This window comes from Syngnathus leptorhynchus, chromosome 1 (genome assembly GCF_054491065.1).
Source record: "Syngnathus leptorhynchus isolate UIUO chromosome 1, UIUO_Slep, whole genome shotgun sequence".
NCBI classification, from domain to species: domain Eukaryota; kingdom Metazoa; phylum Chordata; class Actinopteri; order Syngnathiformes; family Syngnathidae; genus Syngnathus; species Syngnathus leptorhynchus.
Window position 1 is genome coordinate 12,664,686 of NC_141195.1, and position 26,342 is coordinate 12,691,027.

General features: G+C 41.1%; 1 protein-coding gene across 5 annotated transcripts in view; it reads left to right on the forward strand.

Moving 5' to 3' along the window:
* Positions 1-1,400: 1,400 nt before the first annotated feature.
* Positions 1,401-26,342, forward strand: part of tns2a (tensin 2a) — a 39,054-nt gene continuing 14,112 nt past the window's right edge. For 4 of the 5 annotated variants that reach the window (XM_085907340.1, XM_085907512.1, XM_085907424.1 and 1 more), the window contains exons 1-6: positions 1,401-2,308; positions 15,302-15,407; positions 15,829-15,866; positions 24,974-25,012; positions 25,651-25,692; positions 26,238-26,287. In XM_085907340.1, the coding sequence (XP_085763466.1) occupies positions 2,180-2,308; positions 15,302-15,407; positions 15,829-15,866; positions 24,974-25,012; positions 25,651-25,692; positions 26,238-26,287 (404 nt within the window). In that variant the 5' untranslated portion in view covers positions 1,401-2,179. Of the gene's footprint in view, positions 2,309-7,666; positions 7,945-15,301; positions 15,408-15,828; positions 15,867-24,973; positions 25,013-25,650; positions 25,693-26,237; positions 26,288-26,342 lie in introns of those variants that run through there. The other variant, XM_085907682.1, reaches the window with a different exon arrangement.

The window sequence follows — 26,342 nt, forward strand, 5'->3', positions numbered from 1 at the left end:
TATGTTTGAACTGGCAAATATTTTTGTCTTAAGTCATACTTTCATGAAAAAGAAATCCCATAAAATTGACAGACAATGAGAATCTATTCATGGCCGTCGATGACTACATAGTCCATATCCCAATGTTTTTCAGATTTTAATTCTCACTCCGTTCTCTCAGTAAGCCCCATCCTCTCTGTGTATTGATAATGTTATAAAGAATTTCTCTCTGCCCAAAAATGCAGTAAGGTGAGAAATGGGCAAGTATGTATTATCCAGAACGAGTGTATGTGATAACTTAATTTGAATGAAATTGCTCCACCAAGTGAAGAGCTGTTAAATTGCATTTTCATGACCTCATGACCCAGAAAAACTACATATACATAAATAAAATATGACTTCATTAAATTATACATCAAAGGAAAAACACTGGTGATTTATTAACATATTAACATTGCATCCTGCCCATAAATTCTGCCCAGAGAGACAAAAGATGGAATATAAAAACTGTGAGACAGCATATTGTTAACATTGCAATGCTTTACGAGACCTCACCATGAGGACACAACATACCATATATTTTTCTTGCTATATTTGGCCCAACAAACATGCTGTAAAGCCACACACAATGAGTCACACCACTGCCAAACAGACCAAAAAAAACTTTGCTGCTATGGCTCCTAAATTTTCTTCAAAGAAAGAATAACGTTTCTTTGTTTCTGTGTACCCCACCATTCTCTTTCTCTGGACTTTTCCCTTTTTTGGTTTCCTTTTGTGTTGTCTGGGCTCTTCCCTCTGACCTAGCCCTCACTCTGTTGTTCCACCTTCTCCTCATTTCACCATCTTCCAGAAATAAACCATCAATCTTTGTTCATCCAGAGTACATACTGAGTGTTAGACTGTTCCTGCCAAATATGCTGCTTTGCTACAGCTGAAAAACACTTTGGCCAATAAAACTGTGTAAAAGAGGGTTTGCGAGGCCCCCCCCCCCCTTATTTTGCAAGCGGAAAATCAGGTTTTCACTAGGTATAAGTGAGAAATCTTCACAGTTGATTAGTTGGAGTTAATTTCATAGCATGTAAAACCAGGAGGAGGGATATCGTTGAAAACGGAGCATTCTGACCTCATGCGTGACAGCAGAAACTTCCAAAGAAAGGTGAGATTGTTGAATGCAGGGCTTTAGGGGGGATCTACTCGTCTCTCTGGAATTGATTTGTGTCCAATGAAGGTCTCCTGGGAAGCTTTCTTGAGGCAAAATGCTTGCAATAACAAAGATGTGGAGAGGAGGGTAGGGTGGGGGCTTGTGGAGGTGCATAGAGAATTTGCCTTTTAAGGGGGTCTGCTCTCTCTTGTGCAAGCCTTGTGAGCTCATGCGCAACCATCACAACAGAGTCATTTCAAAATAAACAAGAACCTAGAAACACGTGTGGAGTATTTTCTGCGCTCTCTCGGCTGAAAGACTTGGCTCCCCTTTCAGGATGTCTTGGCTGATTGGACCATATGTATGTTGTTTACATACTTGAGCACAGTGAACAAGAGTCCGGGGTTGAGTTGGCGGCGTGACGAGCATCCTATCTGCCGCCGTCACCGCTGTGGTTTTCTGGCTTGTTTTCCAGACAATACCAACAATGTGCTTTACGACTGAGCCGGGCCGAGGGGAGGCCGCCTGCATCTGGGGGCAGGAAGCCCAAGGAGATGAGATGAGAGGGAGGAGGGGATAAGAACAGAGAGGTAATTGTGTGTATATATAAGAGTGAGGTAACCTAGCTGAGCGGCAGAGGCAGAGCGGGCAGGAGAGGGAGATGTGTTCTTGGGATGGGAAGAATGGGGGAAAAAAGTGAAGAAAGTGTAGATGGATACTGGAGAGTCAAAGGAATAAGGCAAGGCGGAAAGTGTGTGTGGGAAAAGCAGAATAATTGGATCAGCAAGTGCCAGCATGGAGTTGAGTAAGAAGTGTTTGTAAAGTGTACTTAGAAAGGAAAGGGGGGTGAGCATATCCTCCCCTCTGTCCCTTCTCGCAAGTCGAGCCAGGCTGTACCAGTGCCAGGAAAAGGGGAAGGGCCTCCATCTCTTTTTCTGGCTGACAAAAACAGCTGCCCGGAACTCGATTGAGAGGCTTTGCGGAGGACCGGGAAGACGAGGCTCACCAGTGGTGAATAGGAAGGGGAGACATCCCTGAGGTCAGGACCCGTCCACCTACATGGGTTGCATCCTGAGTTCGGATTGGTGTGGGGAGGACGTGGTGGCAGCGGTGCCGTTGGTCAGGAGCCCGTCCGAGAGGAGTCGCAGCCTGGACAGGAGCGAGAGTGGCAGGATGAAGCTGATGAAGGTCAGTGTGGGAGTGTGATTGCTGCATACATAGCATTACACAGTGCAAGGTGGGGGTGGCTCAGTGAATGAGGGGCTCGCAAGTAAGACCAACACTGGCTTCAGTGTTTACAAACACATTATGACATTGAAGACTATTTTGGCATTTACAGATTTTTTTTCTTAGGATGGTTCTCTCAGTATTTCCGAACTTACTTACGATGTTGTCTTTTTTTACAAACACACAAGCTAGAGAAAAAAATATCTTCCATTAATGGAACACATTTTCTTCAAGTGTTATGAAAATGAAGACTAAATTATTTGTTTGCAAAAATAAAAGTATTATGAAATTGTCTTCAGTGTTTACCAAACATATTTTTAAAGAATTTATGGATTTCCTTTGGATTTTATTTATGGAATTTAGTCATTTCGTGATTGAAGAAAAAATGACATTTTGTTTACAAATATGTCACAAAATCAATAATGATGGCAGAAATCTGTACAGTATACAAAGTAGTTTTGCAACTGAAGACTGTTTACATAAACACAAGTCAATTATCATCAGTGCTTACAAAATACCATTATCTTTGAGGAAAAAAACCACATAGTGGTGCCATTGAATGCTCTTGATTTTATTTTAAATCACTGTCAACTGACTGTGATGGCATGACAGCAATTGTAGGATGGCAAAGTTTCAGAAAAGTCATATCAGATGATCCACTCTATTCCATGTGACTTGATTATGAGGATGACATCGCCATCCCATCGCACATCTGCGGTGACGCAAAGCAGTGTTGCAACGGGTGCGTTGCCGTCAGCGCTGTAATGCAATGACACACTGATAATGCACAATGAGGCAGTCTGGCTGCTGGATGAATCATGTTAAGTCGTTAATAGTGACTGAGTATTGCTCTTGTCTCTGACAAAGTGATAAGATAATGTCAAAACATGGTTTGTTGTGTATTTACCTGTCTCACTTACATTTAGTACATTCACAAGTCTTTCTTTTAAGTCTCTCAAGACGCTTGCCTTCTGCCATCTGTGCTCCATATTTAAACACGTATGCTTGGTTGCACCGCATGTCCCCGCGGGGCCAAAATCACACGGCAGCACTGTGGGAATGCGGCGCCCTCTGGACCACGTCAACTGGCGGTGAATGACCCCTGCTAGAGTAGATGTCTGTGGGAAGCAGCTCGATCCCACTAAAAGATGTTGTCTCTTCTATTTATGGAGGAGGGTTTTTTTTTTCTTTCTTTTTTTCTAAAGCACTTGTTTGTCTCAAACGTTTTAGTGTGTGAATTGCAGTTTAGATCCCGTGGCTTGTTCCCGTCAATATTTGGTTATGAAATCTAGGCGTACTGTGTGATCCACGATCCATGATTATTTGTTTTTGTGACAGACTCCACCCATGTTGAATAAACAGGTCAATCAGGCTTTCAGAAAATATAAAGAAGGGTAGAAGTTGAAGCTTTATTTTTCTAGTCTATACACAAATCCACTCATTGCTCTTCACAGAAGCAAAGACACTTCACCAAAAAGTGATTTTCTAACATGCACAACTAACATTCTCATGTTCTCACTCATCTTCCAGTGATGTTAGCAACCACTGAAAACTATAAAGAAACGACTTTTGCTTTTCATGATTAGAAAAACAAATTAGGTTTAACATTCAAATTTTTGTTAGGTCTCATTTGTCTATCTCCCGCTGTAATTTTCATGTGAACGACAACATTTAGATTGACCTAGACTGCGGCCTGAAGCCACAGGCATTCACTATAAACACAACCGCGACAGGAAGGGGCTCTGAAGGAACAGCTATTGGTAAATATAGAGCCACTTCAAATGAGAACGCAACATAAGACGTTCTCTCTCAGCTATATTATTGAATGAAAAAAAAAAGAGAAAAAAACCCAACGTAGATTTGAGTGTGGTTGCTGTACACTGTAAACTATAGAGTCCTGTGGTTTCAGAACGATCATATGGACTCAACTTAGAAATCTTGCAAAGGCAGAAAAATATAAAGTATTTTCTTTTGGAGTCCCTCAAATGCCCTTAAACAGTGTTTCACGGCCTTTATTTAGTCAAAGCACAAAGACTACATTAGAAAAGTTGTACAGCACACCATCAAGCAAAATTTCACAAGAAATGTGATCTCGATGGTGTAATAATGATGATTTTGTTTCAGTTTACTTCAAAATTTGACATTTATACTTTATGAAAAATCTGGGATGTTTAGGTGACCACAGAACTGATATATTGGCGGTAAGCTATGATTTACAGTGAAGCCCTGCGTATGCATGCTTACGATATACTTCAGAGTTGTATGCAACTGATCCTTTGTTGTTCATGAAAAAAAAATTTGGTATTTACTGGTCTGAGCTCAGGCCATGACAAAGCGATGACACCATTGCTACGGCACCATCTTGACCTCAAGGAAATATGTTGGAATGCACTTTGCTGCTATCTTGTATCATCTATGGGCAATTACAAACCTTTTGTAGGCTTGTGGGTATTCTGTTAGTATTGATGGCAATTAACACAAGTTCTTTTGTACCTTCTACTGTTTTGAGGAAGAACATTCAATTGTTCAATTGTTATCATATGCCGCTGACTGATTGAGATTGATGAAAAAAGATACTTTGTTTGTGGTGATTGGCCAAGACAAATTTTTGGACCAATCTACAGTTTTACTCAGTTACAGTGTGACTGACTGGCAGTGAGGATGATTGTTGGTCCGTATGTGCCCTCTGATTGATTGGTGGACGAGTCCTTGGTGTTGACAGAGGCAAGAGATAAGGACTGGGATAGATTACAATAGTATGGACAAATACATTTACACATATTATATTGAGAAGCCACATCTTTTCTCATGTTGCAGTCAGTTCCATTTCCTTTTCTTCTTTGCAATCACTGAGCCAGTTCAATGGTCAGCATCGTCGTATGCCCAAAAACCAATCGCGTCTCACCTCATAATTTATATTCCAGAAATCTTTGGTTGCCAGGATCCACTCTATACATGCTAAAAAAATTGTTTGGTGTCATTGGAGTGTCTGACAACACGAGAGAGAGCAAGTCATCTCTCATGCTTTGTTGCTTTTAAACAGCTGCACTTTATCAGCACTCTGGCTTAGTGCTGTTTTACACAATCCAGCGCCGCTTCTCCTCTTCCTCCTCCCCTCATTTCCTGTAGGCCCCTACTCTGTCCTTTTTGTCATTTAGCCTCCTCCACCAGTGGTCATTTGGAGAAAACAAAAAAACACAGGCAACATGATGATGACTTTTATAACATGACATCTAAAGTCATTCTTCCTCAACTATTTTCCCATGCCCAACTCCATCTACCATTCACGTGGGACCCTCCCCCACTTTGGTGACCGACCCGTGGCCTCATTCCAACCCCAAGCATCAGTTTCCTGTCTCTCTGTCCTCACTACCTTCGTGAGTGGCGCCCACCCATTGCATTTAATTCAGCACTTTTCAGGACATTTTATGTGACGTGGAATGGAACGGAGGTAAAGTTGGGCAAGTTGGGTGTATCAGAGAAGTGGATTCAAAATAAAAGGTCTTCACCTTTTACAACAAAGTGGATTTTATTTTGAATCCACTTCTCTGATACACCCAACTTGCCCAACTTTACCTCCATTCCATTCCACGTCACATAAAATGTCCCGTAAATAATAAACTTCCAAGGGGGAAAATTGAAATCCAGACATTCCATACGTATTAGCAAGAGGCATGGACTGCATTAGCAAATTATTTATGTTCAGAACTGCAGTCATGTTCTCCTTTGATTGTAAGGGATATAGTTACCCAACATTATACTTTTGAAGTGAATGCAGATGGTGTCCGTCATAGCTCTGTGGCAGAGTGGTCGTTTCCCAACCCAGAGGTTGGAACTTTGATCCCCAGCCATTTTGACTAACATAATGTCCTTGAGCAAGACAATGAACCCCCGAGTTGCTCTTGATACTGCAGCGGCATCAGAAAATGAAGCAACAGTGTTTGAGCACAAAAGGTAAAAAAGCGCTATACGTGTACAGCCCATCTGTCATGTACTAAGGCATCACAGATAGAAGCACAGATAGAAGTTAAGGCTCCAGAGAAATTAAGTTCTAATCATACAGACATTAAGTTGTCAAATGTCCACCACTAGATGGTAGTGCTGGCACACTGTAAGGTGTTGAGGACCAGCACTGTGTTTCAGCTTTTTTCAACTGGGTCACTGTGCTGTTTTATGTATAAAATACATGCAGTGTAGCTAGTAGTAGTAGTAGTAGTAGTAATAATAATAAAAATGATAATAATAATAATAATAATAATAATAATAGACAAAGACCGCTTGCATCTTCTGAACAGGCATTAAAGGTCCTGGTGCCCATGATGCAAAGCCTATTTGTCACACATCAAGAAAATATCTTTAAACTTCAAAAGGTCCGAGAATTAATTGGTTTATTCATCCATCCATCCATCCATTCATCCATTCATCCATTCATTCATTCGTTCATTCGTTCATTGATTCAGTCAACCATCTTCTGAACCACTTATATGTATTAATTAAAACAAGATTAACTGTCAATTATGGACAGTGGAACTCGATTAAACGGTATGGTGTTATAATGACATTCTGCAAGTTTATTGGTGACAACTGTTTTTGAAGCTGTTGCATTTTAACAGTAGAAAAAGGATTTCATTAAATGTGCATGTTGTCATGTCACAAAGAGAAAGTGGCTGTGATGGCTATTTTTCACCACTCAAAATACACATATAAATCTCAGCTAAATTGTTTGTATTTTTCCTGTAGTGTGTCTGAAATATTGGAAGCAGTGAAAGGTGGTGAGTAATCATGAAGGGGAGAAAATCATAATTTCCCAGTGATTCAGCATTTGAACAGCAATTTGGACCACACATTCTGAGAACCACCCAAATACACACACACACACACACACACACACACACACACACACACACACACACACACACACACACACACACACACACACACACACACACACACACATGCATACTACAGTACACATGTAGGGTATATCATGTATATAACCTAAGTGTCGTTAATCCGGGGAGACGATGTTGAAGCGTGTAAATGTGTCTCTATAGTTGTCTATATTCAAGTAGTACTGTTGTCAGGTAAAATCGTTGCACCTCCAACATTGCTTTAGGAGTCTGCCCCAAAAGCAGCACTGTTACAGTATTTTGGTCTATATACGACTAGACTGAGTCGCAAAGATTTGTGGAAAAAAAGGAAAATTTCCAACTTTTACCTACTGTATTTGGGTCTGTATTTTCTACCTGTGCCTTGTTTGTTACAAGAGGTGCGCAACTCGCTTGAAGAGGGCATTTGAGCCAATCCAGACTAGCCGCCTTCTTCTCCACTCCCCAATGGGACCAATGGAAAAGCGCAAAGAGGTAATGTCACGCCTCTAGTTGCAAAGAACTGCGTGTGGCCCCACCCGATTGCTGCAGCCCACCACCACCCACTACCACCACACTCTGAGGGTGGACCAGAGCAGAGCAAACAAGTGATCTCATAGCAGCAACAGTAAAAGAGTGCGGCCGTGTTCGTGGAAGTTTGCCTCGGCATGAGGGGCCCCCTTTGAAAGTTCAACCACTGGAAGCATGTTTAGCAGCAAAGCAAGCAAGGTAAGCGCAGTTCATGTTCAACTGTTCTTCCCAATCCAAAACTTGTGCGTGTGTTGGATGAGTGATGCGCACTTTGGATTGAGGGGCATGTTTTCCGCGTCAACTTGATGTCGGTTCAAGTTGCAGAGTTCACGTTGCTGAATTTATTCAATGGTTCTTGAAGATCGAGCCAATAAGTTCTCTCACAATGTGATTCCTTGTTGCGATAAACCTGATTCCAATGACATGCGCGTCTTCGGGAGGGGGTCATATGATGCATTAAGCAGGCCGCCCCCACCCCTTCACCCCCTCGGGGTTACTGCGTCAGAGCAAGTCATTTGCAGTTAATGTCACACAGTTAATTCTAGGATTACAAGAAAACTCACCAGCGCATGGAGATGTGCGTGCGTTTGCGTGCGTGCGCGCGCGCGTGCGTGCGTGCGTGTACAATGTGTGTACAGTGTTTCCCATCTTGCATTATAAAAAAGATTGTCTTATGGAAAGGCATTATTTCGTCTGCCGCTTTATCTCGCTGGCGTCTATAGAATAAGTTAATTAATTGAACATCATTTCCGGAATAATGATGTCCAGTAAAATTATATATTCTGATCGCACACTGGTCAGGAATCTCTATATTATTATATTTCTATGCTCTGTTTCTCGCTGCCATCACCTTTTGACATGTGCAAAATATGTAAACTCAACCAGAGTCCTATTTCATAATTGAAGCCAGACATGTTCCAAACATGTGGAATGCGGGAACGTTCATAGGAGCATGGTGCATTAATACGGGCAATACTGCATAGACCCATCTGGTGGCGCTTTTCATCTTTTGTTTTCAGGATGTACTTTATATTTAATACTTATTCTAAAAGTTTGCATATACAGTAATGAAATATCTCAGCAACCTTAGAGGCTTAAAATTTTCACCGTCATTTCTTTCATGTCTGTCTGCCTGAATCGTGCTATAGCTAGATCTGTGTAACCCCAGTTAAGACCCACCAGCATTATATTTAATGTTTACGGCCCAATCAGCAGACGCTGCAAGTTCTCTATTGTTAGCGTAATAATAATAATAATAATCATCATCATCATCATAATAATCATAACAGTAATAATAATATATTATCACACAACCCTCGTGAGGATAAGCGGTATGGCAAATAAATGAATGAATGAATTTATATTTTACATTTAAATGTATATCTATTATTATAATTACTCTAATTATATTTGATATAGTTGCAGCCCTAGTAAACTACCCGAACATCTGGATTTTCTTCCCAATTTAATCTGCAATTATTCATGCAAAAATAACTATTTAACACGCTAGTACTCTAAATGACAATTTACTGCTTGCTGGTGCTTTAGACTGTTTCGCTGTGAACGTGTGAATTTCTGAGTCTCAAAGGATTTCTCGCCTATGTTTTGTGTTTACCAAGGTACAAAGAATGTGAATTTGCTTTTTGCTAACGCCTGCACAAATACGCAGGTATTGTGTCCATTTATGTGCATTGTCCTTTTTAAATAAACAATGAAAACAAGACAAAATTTTACTCTTGTGTGACCATTTGAGATGCACACTGCATATCTGCCTAATCCACCTGCATCTTGCCCCATTGTTTTTTGGTAGAAATGTTAGAAAGACCCATCTGTCCAAAATGTAAAGTTCCCACGATGCATTCGGCATCTTCAAAATCCTAAAGCGTGGGATACTATTGACATCATGTCAAAAGCATGTCAACATGATTAATGATTGTTGTTTGAGTTGGCTCCACATGATGACGCCTTGTCGGAGTCCCCATCCTGTTTGACAGCTTAAAGAACAACCAACAAGCTGATAACATTGTCTGCAGTGCCACCGATTTTACCTCCATCAGTAGTGGTGCTGTCATTAGTATTTCGAAAACCAAATTTGATGCGAGACAGTGGCGCAGAGGTTTTTATCAAAAACGTCAGGTTAAAAGTGGGAGTTAGTGAAAAGATTCATGATTTAGAGGCATATCATGACTTTTTATGAAGAGGTTGTGGGGGGACATTTCACCACTGGAATAGCTGGAATACATATTTTGTCATTTTATATGAAATTGATGTTTTGAAGGTGTGGTTCTGTCTCATGCAATTGAGTCACAGTTCACCCGCCCACTTCGACAGTGCCAATAGGCTTTTGTTACTGTTGTGAGTGGGAGAAGGGGGGTGTAGGCTTGTGGGTTCTGACTAGAGAGTGGCTTCTTGTTTTCAAATAGCCCTGAGTTTCAAGAGAAATGAATGTAATATTTGAACAGAGAAAGCCAGAATTGTTTACTTGTGGAGGCAGGACATACTGAGTCACCAAATGATGCTTGCCAATTCGTATGCTAAGCTACGCAAGTTTGTTGACCCTAACTAACACTGCAGCTCTGCTTACCTTATGGCTTTGACATTATAGCGCTTCCGTGTTGTGTGCTTGGAAACGGTGGTTCTATAAATAGGCAGATAAAAGAATGACTTGCTTGTTTAATTGCACATGACAGGCAGGGCGGCGCTCCAACTACGAGCGTTTGAAAGATCAAATCTCCATGACATGTATCCTTTAAGACAGCTTATGCTATAGATCATGTACAACAACAGCTGTTTTGCTCCAAGCTGACTGATGCCTGGACTGGATGATGCCACTGGGCCCACTTCAGTGCACATGCTTAGCATTTTTAAAGAAAACCAGATGTTGTATTTTGCTGGTAAACATGAACAAATGAAGCTGGGATGTCAGTGCTGGTCCTTTGAGACCATTTCTCTCTCTTCGTGTGTGTGTGTGTGTGTGTGTGTGTGTGTGTGTGTATGCGCATGTGTGTGTGTTGCTGTTAACAGCAGGACTCCCGAGGAGCGGAAGTACGCCGTGGCGGTGCACTGACCTCACCTCAGGAACAGGCACTCTCTGTTCCCTTCCCTGCCTGTCCCACCCAATGGACACGGAAACAAACACACACACACACACACACACACACACACACACACACACACACACACACACACACACACACACACACACACACACACACACACACACACACACACGAATTAACACGCATGTAATAACTGGAATGGATGCCAGTAAATGATGCTGGCATCCTGATAGCAACACATGTGACAGAATTTCAATGGTGGGTGGGTCTTACATAAGCATGATATAACAAACAAGCCAATGAATGAATAGTCACATTTTTCAACAGGGGAACTGTTGTTTTAGGTAGACTTCTTTCCATTAAATGTACAAAACTCCGTTTAACATTCTGATGTGCTGTTGAATTCCAATTCCTCGGGAATGTATACTACCTCCAATCTGCACTGACTATAAAATGATCTGTGATTCTTATCATGGTGTACATTCTCTCAAGGTATCTGGTCAGTCCCTCACAAGTGTCTAACTTCTAAACCATTGGCATAAAGACTATCGACTCTGGATGCTATGTGATACAACGTGCCATTGACTCGCGACCAGTCAAGGGTGTAGTCCGGTTTTCTTCCAAAGTCAGATTATGTAGGGTCCACATGCAACAGGACAGATGGTACAGAAAATGAACGGATGGATGGGATATAAAAATAGACGGAGGAGTGCTGGGGAGTTCAACCCCATGCCCCATGCCCCCCCCCCACCCTTTGCACCCTGCTTTTTAAGTGACCAGAATCGTACTTCTTTTTGAAGACACAAGTGTGTGTTTTGTGTCATTGTCACTGACCCTGTGTGGCCTAATCTGAGGCCGTGGTACCCAGTCACCCTGTTGGTCATGCACCTCTCCCACACAGCAGCCATCCTTGTCCCACTATGAGGCTATATTTAGAAAGTAAGAACGAGGGAAGACGCAAGGAAGCGTCCAGGGGTGGAGCACACCAATGGCCTTCTCTGTGTCGATGCATCTGTTTATTCGCGTGCACGCGTGCACCTTGCCTTCTGTGTGCCTCACTTGTACATGTGCGCAGCCCCTCCTTCACTCAATCCTGCCACTCTTTGCCAACTGGCGAGCAAAGGGAAGAATTTCGGGTTAGACAGCATCTCTTTGACTTAAACATCTCTGCTTCGTCACGCTGCTTGAGGAACAGAACAGTTGGGAAAAAAGAGCCTCTTGTGTGTGTGCGTGTGTGTGTGTGCGCGTGCGTGTTTGCATGTGCAAGTGTATGTGTTTGTGTGTGTGTATGATTTTGTGTGTGTGTGTAGCATGTGTTGTTGAGGGGTCGTGGTCTGTCCTGGCATATGGTGTGCTGCTGTGACGTGAATACGAAGAATTTCTACTGACTATTTACCAAAAGAGTCCTTGGCACAAAAATTCTCTTATGGATTTGGAAGTGCTGTTTTGGTGGGGCATTAACTAGATGCTACATTATTCTTTAGTCTGATGTCCTTTGTTAATGTAACAATAGTTAGAATAGTAGAGTCCAATAATAATGATGATAATAATAATAATAATAATAATAATAATAATAATAATAATAATAATAACATTAATAATAATAATCTGGTTTGCAATGTTTTCATTGAGTACCACAGAGTGCAAATATAGACTAGTATCAGCTGTGGGATGATGCATTGTAGCTTGCCTAAAAAGATGTGCAGTGATGCTGCATGTTTGTGTCTATTATTACAAAGATCTCGAATAGCAGACAGATATTGTCTGGGTTATTGTGGTTGTGCATTCACATTGTGGATCAATAATTTCATCTGCCTCATTTTAAATGTGTTTTATTTGCCTAGCAGCAACAATCTAACCAGAAAGTCTTGAGAATTATCTCAGAGTGAGCTATTCCAGTGATAGTAATTACTATCCTGGAGCCCGGTTTGTTTCTAAATACTTATCTGCTCACAATGTACCAACAGTTTTCTGTTTCTTCTGCTGTTATCCTTCCAGAAAGTTGTTAAAATGCTCAAATGTTTGGATCTTTTATAGATCACGTTCAAACTAGTGATGGTGTTGCTGGCCTAAAGTAAGAAGAATAACTCTCGATCTTAATGGTCTATATAAAAAGGTGCAGGGCAATGTATTGTATGGCCTGCTTGCCACATGTGGCTCCCTTAGTGCCTTAATCCAGTGCATCAAGCATTTACTGTAAGAGGCCATTTTGTTGCACTTCCTCCCCCAAAATTAATAAAGATGACATTTCATAACATAGACAGTGTTTTGCGAACTAGCAGGCTGTTTCGGATTTAAGTTGAATAATTTTGTAAGTAATTTGGAATCTGACAGAATCTGTGACCTACTGCCTGTCATAGTAGTTTCGTACTGTTACTAGAGCATCCCCAATTTCCAACCTCAAGTCTCTCATAAAAGCATACATGAGGCTTACCATATCTTAAGGTTAGCACACTGGTTAAATAAAATTTACAATAAGTGTTTGGCAGCATTCTTGTGTTTGAGAGGCATCAAGAGCACAATGTAAACCCCAACCACAGGCAGCCATAGTAATCGTGACCTGTAATTGTTTTCTTTTTTTTCCACCATCAAAAGAGCATGTCTGTGACATTACACCAAGCAAAGAAAAGTCAAATTTAGGTTTTTCAATGCCTACATTTCTACCATGTCTATTTCTATTTTGTTCTTCCTCAGAAATAGTCTACCCCACATAGCATCTTGTAATAGAGTGACAGAGAAGAATTCAAGCCATTTACTTTGTTACTCTGTCTTGGTCAAATAACATTATTTGTTGTTATGGTGAAAACATAAGAAAAAGAATGTTTTTCGCTTATACTATACTCCTTGCAAATTAGCATGCATTATTGATTTGATCAAAGTGAAGATCCGGTTAGAAATCCTTCCACAAGCATGACCAGATATCAAATGAGTGGTGTCACTTTTCCCTTCACAACAGCTTACATAACTGATCCAACCAGTGTGCCTACGACTTGAAACAGTTCTTTCAGTCAGACAGGGAAGATTATTTTACCTGCTTTACATGTTTGGGCTACTTCCCGTAGCCTTCCTCATAAGCGTCAAGAATCTTCCTGAACTGTTTAAATAAGAAGACCGTATGAACCTTCACAAACCATTGTGCCTATTGCACACTTTGTGTCCACTTGTACGACTGAACAACTGAACACGGTCGGTCGTGGGCAATGCCAACAAGCAGGCAGCTGTCCAAACAATGACCAGCCTCGAGAGCTGAGTCGGAGCATGAGGATCATGGAAAAAAGTGCGCAAACTACTTGGTGTCTTTGTTACCAAGGAGTTACCACAAAGGGAAAAAACCCTCCCTTTTGCAAAAGAAGACGAGTTAAAAAGACGTTTCATGTACAAAGAGACTTCGCTTCTGGATACCTGCCCTGGAAAAATATTCTTTTCACACTTATCCTTTGCTCACTAAACATGCACACTATCTGCACACAGCTTGTAACCATGAGAGTTCTCATGTGCAGTCTTTGCTGTGTCACGCCAGGGGCGACCATCATAGGCTAAATACTGTGGTTTTCATGTCTGCCTCAAGATTCTGATGTTGAAGGTTCAAAACTTGGATCTCAGCTTCTTGTGTGGCATGAACGTGTTCTCCTTGTGCTTGTGTTACTCAAGCCTTCTCCCACATCCCCAAAACATGCATGATAGGTACATCGAAGACACGCACCCACGCACGCACACACACACGCAGTTAGGATTAGGTTGTGGTATGAGCGGGAACCATGGGGATTATTACTTTAAGATTTAACTGTGATACAACCAAAGGTAAAACAGGCAAAAGCAGTTGTGGGTAAATGCGGTTACAAATTAATTCCAATATAAACTAAAAATCTCAGTTAATTTTTTAAAATTACATTTCAGTTATCAAATCTTAGTGGAATAGTCTCTGCGTGAAATTTTAGGTTAGAAAATGAATATTTATTTAGAATGACCAGAAATCTCTTGATATAGTCTGATGAATGTGCTTTTTATTTGATATTCACATTTATAAAATGATGTTGGAAGTTATTGTATCACTCTTGAAGATATTTTTTTTTTCTCTGTACTGGAATGTACGTATTTTTTAACTGTGCATCTCACATCAATCTTATTCAGGGCTCGAGACTGTGAGCAAAACAATCACAAGTGCTACCTCTCTGTCAGAGCGTGCAAGTGACAATTTCATCTGGTCACAAGCACAAGCACTGTCTTAGACATTGTGATTAAAAGTCACCCTCTTCTTTAGTCTTTTGCAGTTTCCGCTTCATTGATTTGCATGTGAACCGCAGATGTGCTCGCTGTTCCATTCATAAAACATGTCAGGATGTCGGTATGCGTTCCACGCATGCACATCAGTCCCCATCAAAAAATCAAATAGCAACCTCACAAAGACAGAAAAGAGTGCAACTAACTTAGAAATTCAGTTTTTCTTGGTGTATGCCAGCGGCTCTTCTGACTGTCCTTTGTTTTTGTGTGAGCAGTCCGGGAAGGGGGAGCCTCATGTCTTCAAGGAGAAGACCTTCAAGAAGCGGCGTCAGTGCACCGTGTGTCACCAGAATGTGGACAACGTGGGCTCCTTCTGCCGAGGTAATGTTGGCCTTTTTATAAACTGATGCGTGCTGGAATGAGTCCATTTTGAAGGAATGGGCAAAGGGTTCTGTTCTAACTTGTCAACATCATGAGACCACATGGAGGCATTGTAGTACATAAAAGATCGCCATTGGCCAAAGTCACAGTGCATAAGGAGACGCTCATTAAAAACCTGGGTCATTCTGTGTAGCCTGACGGTACACGGACAAGAGTCAACAACCTGAGCTTGTTTTCATCTATTAATTCAGATGGAATTCCAATTTTCAGGGCTACATTCACTAGCCTTGTAATATGACTCGACATCATTTGGCTATTAGACATCATGATTGTCAGTTTGATTCTTATGAAATAGAGTTGAACTATTTTTGTGATTTTGTACTTGTCATTTTCTTTCTGTGTCTCCCCTTTCGCTTCTCAGTATGCAAGGCAGCCACTCACAGGAAGTGCGAAAGCAAGGTAAGATACACAGTGGCAAAGTTCATTTTGGAACTTGTGTGTGTGTGTGTGAACCTTAAAAGTCACACCATCTAGATATATATTTTTTTGTGAATATGTAATATCAATGAGCATGTTAGATGCATTATTTGCACAGTAAAGTGTTAAAATATAACGCACTGAGTGCAGAAGTCTTGAGATGCGTGCTTATGGAGTAGCCGCCCTGTCACATTCCTCAGAAGGAGCAGCAGGCTTGTTCCAAAGCCGTCCTGCTGCCTCTGTGAAAGGCTCATTGATGGAGTGATGCTCTAATGAATAGACAAGAGTTGAGGAGTGTGTGTGTACGTGTGTTTGCGCACGTGTGTGTGTGTGTGTGTGTGTGTGTGTGTGTGTGTGTGTGTGTGTGTGTGTGTGTGTGTGTGTGTGTGTGTGTGTGTGTGTGTGCGTGCGCGTGTATGTGGGGCAACCCTTCTTGGATTGGGTAAATAGAGGCTGGTTGAAAGTCAAGGAAAAAAAACTCCAGCATCCATTGTCTTTTCTTTTAGCTGGATTGAGGAATCCTTCACAATCGACAGAAAATACTTCATTATTCAAAAAGGGTGTCAAAACGTGAGCCTGTTTCTGTCCCTCTTTAGTTTAATTTTGCGCTTTAAAAAAAAAAAATCTCTTGAGTTGTGATCATAATCTTGTTTGCCATACATCCACGCAAAATGTCTTCCTCGGTACACAATTTCAATTATCTTCTTTAGAAAGTTGTGGGAATTTACATATTGATACATTTTATTGACTCTGTTCTAATTTTCTTCAACCGTGAGCTATTGGAAGGGTGAAACAATAACCTTTGCACTCATGGCAGGATAGCTTGGCTTAAAGTGTACCTCTGAAGATGACATATTTTTGGCGAAATGGAGCAATATTGTAAGGTTTGGTCAATATCTGGTGTTCCCATTTTTGTTTCTAGTCTTGTATTTGCCAAAATAATCCCCCTCTCGACGATTTAATGCACTGCACCATGTTGGGAACGGATGAGGTCATGTCATTGATGTGGTATGAATATTTCACTCCTCTTCTATCATTCTTTCCCCAATTCTTTGCCCACCATGTCGACAGACAGCCCGCAGCTGGTTCATCTCTATTCCCGTGAATTAACACAACTTTATTCTGGGGATGTTTCTCTTCTGAGAACAGACCCTCCTTATCTTGATCCCAAGTGGAAAATTGGCATCCAATGGGCTTGCTGCATGAGGCCCAGGGGCAAAGATGTGAAGAAAAGTTTGGAACAAGACAATGAGAGAAACGGGGAGGAGGGAAGAGTGGAACAGTAGGAGAAGGAAGGATTAAGTTTTGTGAATTGCAACCTTTGACAAGTTGACTGGCCCATCTGTATAATTGGCAAAGAGTGGGAATTTCCGTTGACCTAACAGAAAACCTCACCAAAACCTCTTTTTCAATGCCTGTAAAAAGAAAGGAGCAAAGTGTGCCTATTCTCTTCACTGTCATTATTTTGTATAAACGTCACAGACGCAAATCAGGGCCCAAATTTATCCTGGCAACACCAACTTTGTATAAGATGGTCGGGATGGAAAAGTTGATATTAACACTTGGCACTCAAATTTCTCACCTAAGTGCGTTGAAAGCTAACAAGTATCATATGCATTTACACAAGATTTAGAAAAAAATGCAAAAGTAAACAGTGTATATGAGAAACAAAAGTTGAAAAGTTCCAAGCCAACTAGATCAGCACAGCAGGATGTCTGGATTAAAGAGGCCATTGATTGCCATTCAACATCACAAGTTCAGACTGGAGATGTCAGAGTCACATGCTTATTGACTGACTAAGTACAGTAACTTATCAAGGTATAAGAAAAAAAACATCCCTATTATTGTAATGTGTAACTTAACACCACACAGGACGTGAACATACTGTAAGAGACCAAACAGCACTTTTTGACGCTTTAATGGGAACAGCAGAACTTGCAGAGCATCCGCCATGTTTGCAGAGCTTATACTTGGCATTGCGCTCATTTTTCTCAAGTATCCCCATACGTCGTTGTTTTGGTTTGGTTCCTCTTGTTTTAGTTTCAACAATAGAACAATAAACATTATCTTCACGTAGAAAAATACGTACATGTGAATTTCAAAGTATTCCCTGGAATTTGTTGTACTGGCACAGTATGTGGCCTTCATCCATGTAATTACAATTCCTGCTGCCCGTTTTTGTATCCTTCATGTGCATTTGTCTTGGAAGTCCTCTAAATTACTGGACATGGGGAGCTACATTTGACAAGTATTGCATTCAAACAGTTTTATATGAAAAAAGTAGATCCCAACCGTGTACACTGGCTAACAGTCTCTTCTTTTACTGTCAACGTGAGAACACTAGCCACAAGTGCCATTACTTGTTGCTAGGCAGAGTTCATGTGGCTCCTTTGTAATTGCCCAATAAAACAATGGAAATGAAAGGTCACGTCCACGAGGTTGTTTTAGTGCTCGCACTGACACACATTTGGAAATAACACCATAAACATGATGTCCAACATAAACAAAACTAACTGCATACCACGGGAGGTGCATACTTCACAAATATGTGAGACAGCTTTTAGTATGCACCTCAGTTGAATTATCACATTGTATTAAACAGAACAATAAACATTGGAGAGAAGGAAGGAAGGATGGAAGGAAGGAAGTGGGGCTGACAACTCGTGCATCTTGTGTCATCCAAAATGCAAAGTAGTGCGATGAGAAGTTGTAAGAGCTCCAGTTGCAACATAATCCTTCTGATTAGGGTGCTTGTGTTGTCTTCCCAAATCTAGTCAAAGACACGCTAGCTGGGAGAGAATGCAGGAAACGGAACCCTGACCCTTTTACTAGAAAGCTCGAACACAGAGGTGAGGAAGTAAGGAAGCTACGGCCAAAATAGAAAACATGCTTGGTGTACAGTCTTGTGTTTTCCCATCATGCAGCTGAGCCAACACCCCCGCCTCCATGTCCCACTGGATTTCCTGTGCAGGTCAAATAATACCTCTGCTGTGATGTAATCTGTGATTCTTTGCCCCTTCATACTGTTGAAACATGAGGCACATTTGACTTACGTAGTGGTTTGATTGGCCATTTTGTGGTTAACAAATCCCTCTCTGAATCTTACAAGTTTTACTTCTCAGCAAGGAAACTTGGGAGTCCAGTTGTGGTATCACCCATGATAGTTTACGTGGCCTTGAATGCAGCCCCTCCTGCAGCAGGCCATGTCCCCCCACCATTTATTTCCGTTAGTCATGTGAGTGAGTCATTTAGGATAACACAAACAAAATGTAATGGAGCAGGGATCTAATGCGTGTCTCTGCTGATGATCAACCAGCAGAGACAACTGTGCTATCACAAACATGTCTGGTAATTGCAGAGATAGGCTGACTTGTGTGTTTGTGTATTCCAATTTACTTTCGGTAAAAGCTAGACCGACTACTCCCTTCACTTGTCGCTAGTGAACCACAGTGTGGGTATCGGAACAGACAACCTTTCACACTCATATTCACTTTGTCACTGAGTGGGAACCTGTATTGGATGAATTATTGCATCATCAGTGACAATGAGTTTAAGATCAGGGGATGTTTGAGAATATTTGTCATTTTTTCACATGTCCTGAGTGTTGTTAGTCACCTAAATGTTGAACAGAGGCTGTGATGTACAGAAGTCAAATTCCTGGTTTGGCACGCTCAAACATGGCGAATAAAAACTCTTGAATCTTGAATGACGTTTGATATACTGCAAGTAAATATGGTCCTGAAAATATTTTAGGGGCAACCTCATCAGAACCATGTAGTTCTTTATGTTCTCTAGCTAAAAGGCTGTATTTGTAGGAGTCTTTGAAATGGGCCAAACCCCAACTAACCGAATTGGTATATAGTTCATGTAGCTGGAGCTGACCCAACATTTAAAAAAACAAAACAAAAAAACCCAATAATAAATTACACAAGTGTAAATAAAAAAAATCAGAATGTGTTCATTTGCATTCTTTAAACAGGGTTCAGGATAAGAGCTACAGCTGTGGAAAAGGAGATGTGGGGGTGTGGGGATTTTTGCAAGTGTTGCTATCTGAATGTTCTTATCGCGATCAGGACCTCTAAGCGATGTCATGGACGGCAGCTGAAGCGCAAAGGTTAGCGAGGGAGGAAAGGAGTGAGAAGCTTGTTTGCTCCATCGACTGTTTACATTGTTGATCTCGACCGATTCTTGTCTTCCTGTTTTGTTTTATTGAGCCATGTTTGTTTATATACCGTCTTTCCAGCTTTGAGTCCTTGTTTGGCTAGGGTAACGCCAGTCATATGGGAAAGCTGATGTTTTCATCAGTTTGTTCTTTGTGTGTGTGGCCTTCCACACGCACACGCAGCAGTGAACGCTCATGTGCAAGCAGGAACATGTGTGCATTCTTGTTTTTTGGACCTCCATCCGCAAGCTCACTGTGGGCATTTCTCTTTATGCGTACGCTGACCCAGCCAACTCTGTAACATGGAACTGCGTTTAAGCTCCACCTCGGGGACCCGTGTGACCCCGGCCTTCCTCTCAGCTGCTCAGAGTGAGAACGAACCACACAGAGGTTGATTTCTTTCCTTTTTGGAGCCAAAGGATAGTGTGAGAACAAGAGCTGAACACAGACGGAAACAAGCAGAACTGTGTGAACAAGTCTTTGTTCGCTGGCCTCGCATATCCGACAAAGCACCTCCCAACCAGTGTGGTATGACTACAAGGGCATCTTGGCTCAATAAAAGTTGTGAAATACCCCCAGGTATATGTTTTTCCTTCATAGGTGTTGGTTTTGTTTAGCCATGGCCTTGAAGTCGTCCTGTGTTGCTCTGGGTGCTCTTTTTTCCCGGCACGCCACCTTGACATGCTTATTAGACTTATGAGGTGCGCTTTGAAGGCTCGGCCAGGTCACTCTTGGTGCTGTTGTAAAATGATTCCTTCCTGTTTTTCACTAAGGCACTGCTGTAGCTTTGCTATTGCTTTGCCTACTCTATAGGGGCCACTATCTTATGTAAGAATGTCATTTTTTATTCTGTTTGGAAAGTATTATAATATCATTCATAATACAATGTAACTGGCTGAGCACAATTTACTTCTGGATGCTGACTAACTTCTGACTGGGTCATTTTTAAAAAGTAAAAATTCTCCATTGAATGAATCCCTTCCATAGTCAAAATGTCAAATTAAGCACCACTGATAATGAGACGTTAACAATATCACCGGTGTAATGATTCATCATGATTAACAAATGACATTTAGTTTATGGTGCGTCCAATTTTTTTTTTTAGTTTTGTTGAAGTAACTGAAAAGCTCATGTTTTGGGGATTTGCGACAGTAAATTGATAGAACATGACTTGCAAAACGTCTCATGGGCCAAATTTAGGCGCAGCGCTTACACTGAAGTTGAGTTTATGCTTCATCTTGATAATCGCTGGTATTTGTCGTGCATTACATCTGCCACGTCTGTAGCTCGTGTCACATCTGTTCCCCCGCCGTTGTTCTCTCAATCATGCCCACAATTTCCGGATCTTATTGCAAGTCAAACCTCACCGCGGTTTGTGCACATCATAGCTCGCCTTCTGATGATGGCGAAGATGAAAGCCCGCAGGGGTCACAGCCGTCTCTGACTCTCATTGCAGATTTGGTGCAGCTTTCATCAGTGTGCTGTGATTGGCCTTCCCTAAGGAGTTGAAGGAATGGCGAGGCAATTAGGCCTAAGGCCAGTCATCAAAGCAAATTCCTCACTCTTCTAAGGATGGTGACAGGGACTGGTCGGCGACCAGGAAAATTACACAAGTTCTCATTTCTTAACAGTGTCAAGCTTTGCAGGATTTGTTGTTGTTCTTGTTTTTTGGCTAAGACATATGCTTCTTTTTCCCCGGTAGAAAGACAGGATGAAAGCAAGCGTGAAGTGTGAAAACCCACAGCAAATTTAAATTATTGATTCATTTATTCATTATTAGGAAATAAAATAAATGCAACATAACTCTGGTATAGCAACAAATCCGAGTATGATGCAATTAGCTTAACATAAGGCACAGAAGTCACAAGAAAAGCTTGGCTGGCTTAGTTCATATGAAAGCTAAAACCTTTTCAGTTCGAAGTGAGCTCAAAATCATCTAAAGTATTGAGTGTAGCTATATAAAACTCAAAAATCAATATATTAAATGCAACACTTCATCTCCTTATTCCAAAGGTTGACTTTTTCGTCAAAAGCTCACATTACATTGTTTTGAAACCAGCTTATTCTTTAACAATATATTTTACAAGTTGGGGCTGTTTTTTTTCTTCACATAATACATGAAACTCCTGAGTTTGAAGTACCACTGTACTTTGAAAAGTTTGACCCAAACGTGAAAGGGAGTTAAAGCGAGAGGAAAGAATTTTTTTTTCCCCCTTGGTTTGGAAATGATTTAAAGAAAGAGGAAGGAAGTATTTGACGGAGAGAGGGTGATGGGGAGGTGCTGTGAAAAGAGGAAAAGTGGAGGGGAGCGGTAGATGTCGGGAAAAGGTTGGGCACATTAAACGGAAGGGTTGAGTGATAAGACATTCGAATTTTGAAGAAAGTACGACCTTAAATGAAGAGACACATAAAGGCATACAAAGAGAAGAGGATGGGTGGAGGACTATTAGCAGGAAGTTCCTGCGTAAGCATTGGCTTGAGGAGATGGAATCTGGTGTGATGTTTTTGTTGTGGTTTAGCGGCCACTCTCTTGCCTGGCCCTTTCACAGGGCACCCGCCGAGAATAACATGAAGTTTCTAGCTCTTTAGAAAAAAAAAGGCAGTACAAAAGGTGAATCAAGGGTGACACGGGTAAATCCCGACCCGAGTATAGTCCAATTCACGCTGCAGGGTGTACGCACTGGATAGCTGTAGTCATAACAACTAGAAATTTGAAACACCTTGAACTGCATCCATGTGGCCTCCTTCCAGGCTCGGCTAAGGAAGGAGAAATTCTTCTTGTTTTGAGGAAGGAGCTTGGAAATGCTGCAGTTCCCAGCTATTCCACCAATTCATAATGAGAGGTGGCTGGAGTGTGCAAAAGGTGGCTAATGAAAAGACAGACAAAGGCAAGTTCAGAAGGAATTGTCAGCAGGAGAGAAATTCAATCGCATACTTTGTAATACAATACAATACAATACAATACAATACAATACAATACAATACAATACAATACAATACAATACAACTTTATTTATGTAGCGCATTTTACAACAACTGGAGCTCTAACAGGGTATGTCACAAAGTTCATTATTAAATCCTGAGTTTATTCAACTTTTTTTTACAGTGCACCTACATGATTACTAACTTTAATTATTTACCATTTTTATTTAAGGTATTGAGTAAGTCGTTGCTTGCATGAATATTTTCTTATTATTAGTGCACAAATATCCATCTGTTTTCTATACCGCTTGTCCCCACGGGGGTCGCGGGCGTGCTGGAACCTATCCCAGCAGTCATCGGGCAGTAGGCGGGGGACACCCTGAACCGGTTGCCAGCCAATCACAGGGCACACAGAGATGAACAACCATCCGCACTCACACTTAGGGGCAATTTGGAGTTCTCAATCTACCAAGCATGTTTTTGGGATGTGGGAGGAAATTGTAGTGCCCGGAGAAATCCCATGTGGGCACGGGGAGAACATGCAAACTCTACACAGGGAGGGTCGGAGTAAGAATCAAACCCGCACCCTCCTAACTGTGAGGCGTATGTGCTAAGTACACAAAAATGTTAAACAAAATTATAAACAATCATTAAAATACAATTTAAACAATATCATTATCATCATCAAAATTAGTACTTAGTAACTATTCAAAAAAAGATGTCTACATTTTGCATAATTCTTTTCCATTTTTAAAAGGTGTTGTCATTGTGAAAGAAACCAGTAGTTGCTTTTCATAGCTCCATAAGTATAATAATTTTCATCTGGTTCTCAAAGGAGCGCCAGAGGTAGTTGATTAGTGCTAATTTTTCTCCCCAACCTTGCCAGCCTCACTGGATGAACTTAAAGACTTAGAGACAGAAGCGCTTCCTGATGTGCAGTCATCACCAAGCCCTCATCCATTGTGCTGCCTTGGTAAAAAAAAAAAGAAAACGAGAAGTAGCTATGTTGGCTTTTTACAAAAAGAAAAAATACTCAATTGCCTGTTAATGTGATTCAGGCGTTCAGTGGAGGGAGTGTTGTTGGATTACAACATCCCGCATTTCATCCCAGAAAATGGCTTTCATATGCTGCTACAGACTCATAAATAGATTTTGATTTCTTTGGACCGTTCACATGCTAGACCTGATCCAGTGAAAGAGACGAAAAAGACGTTAAGAGCCAAGCCGAAAGTTAGTTTATAGTCAAAATTTGGGCTCAGTCTGGGAATGAGAAAAGCACCAAGGATCCACAACATGGAAAAAGAACAGAGATTAATTTTCCTGTGGGGATAGAAGGCCATCAATTCTCAGACTAAGTCATGAACAGACCACTATTTGACAATCACAGCCCGGATCTGCTTCTGGATTTAGCTCATTATCTGTCCCTCTGCCTTCCTGTTGATTCCTGTCATTACCGTACAAGCAAACTTATGTGCCTATGTGGAGATGCCCCCCCCCCCCCCCCCCCCCACACACACACACACACACAAGTTCAGGGCCTGTGCAGCTTCCTTTGTGTGCTGGAGTAGATACACATAAGCCCTTGCCCTTTTCCTGTGTCCAAATAAACAATCCAAAAAAAGCCAGATGATGAAGGAGTTGCCTCGTGTTCATGTTTTTGCTCCCTCGTGTGTTGCATCCGTTATGTAAGCGTGACTGTGCCACTACCTTCTTCATTAAGACAGCTGTCCAAAGTTCCTACTTCTTTTGGAATTGCAATTCTTTGACAAGAAAGCTGACAACAGACCAGTGAATCACATGCCACACATCAGTCTCAGCTATTACAGTAGGCAATTATAAACATTTTGTATCATTAGTTACTAGTTTTTTAGCAACTGATCACTTTGAATGGCCAAATGATCCAGATGTTCTTAAAGAGGAAGTCAACCAAAAAATTGTCTTTACAGTAGTATTTACTTTAAGCATGTGTCTGTTAATCACATGCAGCTTCTCTTGTGTGTTTTAGGTGACCACAGCATGTATCCCAGCTCCTGCCAATGACCTGGTAAGTCTCTCGTGTGCCCAAATTTTCCTAAAAAGTGTTCTGTATACAAATTGACTTGATATGCTTTTCAGCTCTAGGCTACAAAACATGTTTGGGTTTTTTTCCAAACCGCTAAATGATTTTCTTCCCCAAATTCCTTCTGGGAAGCTGTTTGCGCATTCAGCCCAGTTTGAGCTCCGTTCATTTCTTGTGCTCTGCACGATTCCTGTCCTGAAGAAAAATGTTGATGTTGGTATAGGAAGTAGCAAAAGGTAATGATTCAAACAAATGCTCATTATTATATATTATGATCATTTATAGCTTGGATGCTTTTGGAAGTTTTATAACACAAAATAGAAGCGCCACGCTCGTGTGTCCTTGCAGTGTATCGCTCCATAATCGTTGGGCTTGGCGTGGTTTTTATTTTTTGTTATCTCAAACCTTAGCTTCTCCATTAAATAATCTGTTTGTTTTATTATCTTTCCTCTTCTTCCTGTACACCCACTGCTTTTCACTTCCTTGTATTTCGGACTCATTTTCACCCCTTTTGCTTATTATTTACCCCTTTCTTATTCTTAATCCTTGTGTTTTTCTTCCCCTTGTTGTCCTTCCTTTCATTTTCTGCCATTTTGCTGTCATCTTTCCTCATTTGTTTCCAGCAACGCAGGGGGACAGCTCCGTCTCGAAATGCCCAGCACCTGGTAAGCATCTTTAAGTTCTCTCTCTGTCCGTCTACATTCTGCAGACAAGGGCCACGAGGCAGAGATAGCTCAAGTGGTTTTGAAATCCCAAGTGCCCCATCATTATGTCAGTGGATGGATGAGGCAACTTTGTAAAATATATTGAAGTCCAGTGAATGGCAAAACATTTACTTTTTCACTTTGCCATTTCATCTGTTAGCCCCATTATCTTTAGTGTAACAGTTATTCTAATTTTGTCATTCAGATTCACGTTCACTCAGAAACAACAAACAATATGTCTTTATATGTCAATAAATGAAATTGTATTACAAAACGTTTTCTCAATCTAAACACTATTCATAATTGCGTCAAGAATCAGAATCAGAGTCCAATCACGTTACACTCCTCTATGTTGCCATTTTTTCATTGCATCCTTTGGTTGCTGTGATGATGAGTGATTCATTTCTTAATTTTATGCTTGACAGCAGCATCAATCACATTCATTTTCTATTTATAGAAAACAGCAGTTCCCCTCATTGTATGTTTTAATCGGATTCTCTCTCCAGGGCTCCACAAAGTCTTTGACTTACACCAAGCAGAGGAACACCCTGCCAAGGTAAAGGTCATCTCATTCTTCCATTTATGACCTGGCCCATGAGTTTTTTCCTCTA